At 34.7% G+C, this 4,173-nt stretch overlaps 1 protein-coding gene across 1 annotated transcript; it reads left to right on the top strand.

The window, feature by feature from the left end:
- Positions 1–223: 223 nt before the first annotated feature.
- Positions 224–1,112, top strand: lyrm9 (LYR motif containing 9). The gene is made up of 3 exons (XM_058745091.1): positions 224–547; positions 648–740; positions 818–1,112. The coding sequence occupies exons 1-3, from the start codon at positions 422–424 to the stop codon at positions 833–835; spliced, it is 237 nt and encodes a 78-aa protein (XP_058601074.1). The 5' UTR covers positions 224–421; the 3' UTR covers positions 836–1,112.
- The last annotated feature ends 3,061 nt before the right edge of the window (positions 1,113–4,173 follow it).

Genomic DNA, 4,173 nt, shown 5'->3' on the forward strand with positions numbered 1-4,173 from the left:
TCAAACAACTTGTTAGATTGTGAATTATGTCCTTCAAATAAAAATTTGAATGCGATCATATTTTTGTAATATGACAGAACAATGTTTTTTGTGTTATCTTCACATTTGTGTATAAGTTTTGTGGATAACTACAGCATTATTTTATTGAGACTATAATGATGTGCAGTTACACAACAGAGCGAGGACTTTTATTCTGAAATAACAACTTTAGGTTAGTGCTCAAATCAGGAAGTAATTCCACTGTCATCCTTCACCTTTACAACTCAAACTATGTGCACATGACACAACACGTACATCTTATTATGGATTTACAACTCGAACTTTCCCAGATACGCTCAATATTATTGTAGTGTTTAGACTCTGCAATCAAAGTTTAATGGGTCAGGCTTTCAGAGAAATTGAGGACATACAGTAAACCCACATGTCTTCAATGGCGGGCGTTGAGCTGGTTCGCACGCCGGTGCAGCTGTACCGCTATCTGCTGCGATGTTGCAAACTCCTGCCAACAACAGCCATGCAAAAACACTACCAACACGCCATCAGACAGGTACTTTATATACCTCAAATACTGTCATCATTGTGAAGAACATAGTCTGTCTAAATTCACCTGTCCTGCTGCCAGGTGTGAATGTGTTTTTGTCTTTCAGAGCTATAACAGTCACGCGGATGAAGATGATCCAGAAAGGATTCAGATGATCATTCAAAGAGCCATATCTGATGCTGACTGGATATTAAATAAAGTAACCTTCTAAGAAAATACTAGTAGTCATATTTTACATTTCTTCTGAATTAAATCTTTTTTTTTTTTCCCTCCTAGTATACCAAAAGGAAGTGACCACTGTGGAGAAATGTTCATCAAGCTGACTCAGAACTGCTAAGGTCATTCACAGTCTGCTTAACACCTCATAATGAAACTGAAATCATACCCAGGGATATACATAAACACCACATAATCCCGGCCATATAAACATTATGGAGTATAACAACCAGCTGATGTTTCCTTGATAAGCTTTTTTAAGAGTTCTGATAAGTCATAGACCTACAGTCGCACATTGCATTTAATGTTTATTTTGTACATTTTAATGAAATGTTAATAAATACATTTAATATTTCATTTGTGTATTTTGGTGTTTTTCCTCCCACTAAATTTAATAACAATAATTGGCAAACCCAGTTATTATGCTACCTACAGTACTGCCACCAATTTTCTCAAAGTAATTGAACAATTTACTAACTGATCATTTTATTAATTTGAAATAATACGTAGGCAATGCAGTGGGCTCACTTTTATGTTTTTTTTTTTTTTTAATAAAAATAATAATAATTTGTTCTTGTGACAAAGCAGGTATGGTTTTATGAACATGATTTTCAGTTTGGTAACATCTAGTGATGTAAACTGTGGTTATCAAAGTTTGTTTCATATATTATTTATTACTATAAGATTATATAAGTCCCTGTCCAGGAATATATTTAATCATGAGACATTTCCCGAATCACTGCAGTAATTCTCGGAATATCAATGACTTTATTGATAACTACTGGAAGCTTTCCTGTAAAAATTGAGGTTTATGGCAGGTCAAATGTGTCATGATCTTACAGATATCAATTTTATATTGTTACTGTATGTTGAAGTAGTTCAGTTACCGGATCAACATTATTGCTTGGGTGATAAACCCACAGTAAAGTAGTAAAGGCATTTATGTTTAAACATGTTAAGGAATATTTTCTTGAGGGGAATGCATTATAAAACCAAAATGATTCATCGATACGTTATTGTGTTTAATATCTTTAAGAGGTTTTAGTGAAGGGGTTGATTGTGGAACAGAAGCATCACACTCTTAGTTGGGAAATCCTGTAATGTAGTTGCTATGTGTGACTTTCATTAGTTGCTAATTAAATAGATGGAAACGTCATTGCAAATTCGAAAGTAGATCATTTCAAGTTTAAATAGCAATAGAGAGGGTATAGTTTACAGTATAGTGTCAAAATTGCTTGATGACCCATCATAAAAACTGTTATACAAATGGTAGTAAATACACCGAAAAAAACAAAACATGGTTACTACCCTTTTACTAAAACCATTCCAAGCCCAGATATTGTATATCTTAAACAATTTAATTACAATATAATTAAATATTTAAGTTTGACTTAATATATAAGTAATGATATTTGCATTACTTATAAGATAGAGCTAGATTCTTATAATTTGTAGACATATTTGTATCTGTGAATAAATTGAAGTTAAATGAACTCATATTATTAAGTTTATCTCCTGACCACGCCTCCCTCACACTGGTGCTGCAAGTCAGGTACCAACGCCATTGTGTCATTGTGATTGTGTGATTGTGAATTCAAGGAGCTGTGGATGAGAAGGTGGAAATTTTGTTTTAGTTATGTGGGCATTCTTTTCCGCCATTTACCGGTAACACTTTAGAATAATGGTCCGTTGTTAACAAGTAACTATGCAGGAAGTAATAGGTAGTACTACATTAACACCTCAGACAGCAACATAGTTTTGGCCCAGATCCAGCCCACATCTGGCCCGTGTGAAATCCATGTGGAAGAGTAGTAGTCACAATTTTAAAATGCAGCCGAGAGCCAACTTATTTGGGGGATATCATATTCATAAATTAGTTTCCACAAAGAACCCAATTGTTAACTTTTAAGCCGTTACTGTTGTGATTAGCATTTAATTGTTTGGTCTTTATTAATTGGTCATAGTTCGCAAGTAGTTCTCAATGAGGATATTTTTATTTAATAATTATCACATATTTAATAAAGGAACTACCTTTGTCCTAAAATAGTTACTACTTCCTGATTAGTTAATCATGCTTCTCTATTAGTTAATAGTATTATGTTAAGTGGTAATGTAGTACTACCTATTACTTCCTGCATAGTTTCTTGTTAAGAACGGACCATTATTCTAAAGTGTTACCCATTTACCTTTTATTGTGTCTTTCTTTTCCTCGAGAGACTTTGATCAGCGAAAATTGTTGTTTGTTTAAACCAGGGGTCACCAAACTTGTTCCTGGAGGGCCGGTGTCCTGCAGAGTTTAGCTCCAAATTGCCTCAACACACCTGCCTTGAAGTTTCGAGTATACCAAGCAAGACCTTGATTAGCTGGTTGAGGTGTGTTTGATTAGGGTTGAGCTAAACTCTGCAGGACACCGGCCCTCCAGGAACAAGTTTGGCGACCCCTGGTCTAAACGATGGGACATTTCTCTTCCTTTAGCTAGCTAGTTTTCTCACTCGTCTGCAGCGGACATAACCACATTTGAACCTCTAACCAGTGAGTTCGACTGACATTTTTCGCCTCTTCCTTTCTGTGATTTCTTTTTCACTCGAGGATCTGGGGCCTCATTTATAAAGCATGCGTACGCTCAGATTTGATCTTAGAGTGTGCGTACGCTTAAATCCACGCCAACGCTCATATTTATAAAGACGGGCTGTGTTCGAAATGGCATACTTGCTTACTGCCCAGTACACAGTGCATACTACCAACTATTTTTTAAAGAATAGTGTGTGAAACAGTATACAATAAGCAACAAATGTTTCAGAGTAGTATGCTTAATTGTCACATGACAAACACACACATTAATTCAGCACAGCTGTCAAGGTTGTTACCTTACAAACAAATGTGCTAACTATTCTTTTTACAAAGGCTTGTTAAGAAGGCTTCATATTAGTAAAAAATGCTATATTGCCCAATTGAACTCATTTCATAATTGAAGAACTTTACATAGGCTATTGGACTGAACTGAATGAGCTGTCTTTAACTGATCTCTCTTTAATGATATTTTTGGCAGTTACACTAATTGGAAAAAGTGATATATTCTAGTTACACCAAGTGCAAATAATGATAAATTCAGTTTACACTAAAATAGCAGCATTTTCTTTAGCAACAGGCGTGTAAATAGTAGTTAGGTGGCAGATATTTATACTTCAGTACTGTAGTACATTATAAAACAGTATGCAATAACCTTTTGAGTGTAAATTATCATAAATTTTATTTGATGAAAGCCACTTTATTGGGACAAAAACCTACCTTCAGCTAAGCACACTGTATTATTAATGAGCCGTTTAATTTCCACTTTCAAATATTTACTTAATTTTATACTGAAAATAAATGCCTTTCTGATCTGGTATGTGATGGGAAAATGAGTTGCACGAGTT

The sequence above is a fragment of the Onychostoma macrolepis genome, chromosome 15 (assembly GCF_012432095.1).
Source record: "Onychostoma macrolepis isolate SWU-2019 chromosome 15, ASM1243209v1, whole genome shotgun sequence".
In the NCBI taxonomy this organism is placed as follows: domain Eukaryota; kingdom Metazoa; phylum Chordata; class Actinopteri; order Cypriniformes; family Cyprinidae; genus Onychostoma; species Onychostoma macrolepis.

Excerpts from the sequence above, each read along its gene's own strand:
- lyrm9 (XM_058745091.1), top strand. The coding sequence starts at position 422 with ATGTCTTCAATGGCGGGCGTTGAGCTGGTTCGCACGCCGGTGCAGCTG. Across the intron at positions 548-647 it reads ACCAACACGCCATCAGACAG|AGCTATAACAGTCACGCGGA; the intron begins GTACTTTATATA and ends TTTGTCTTTCAG.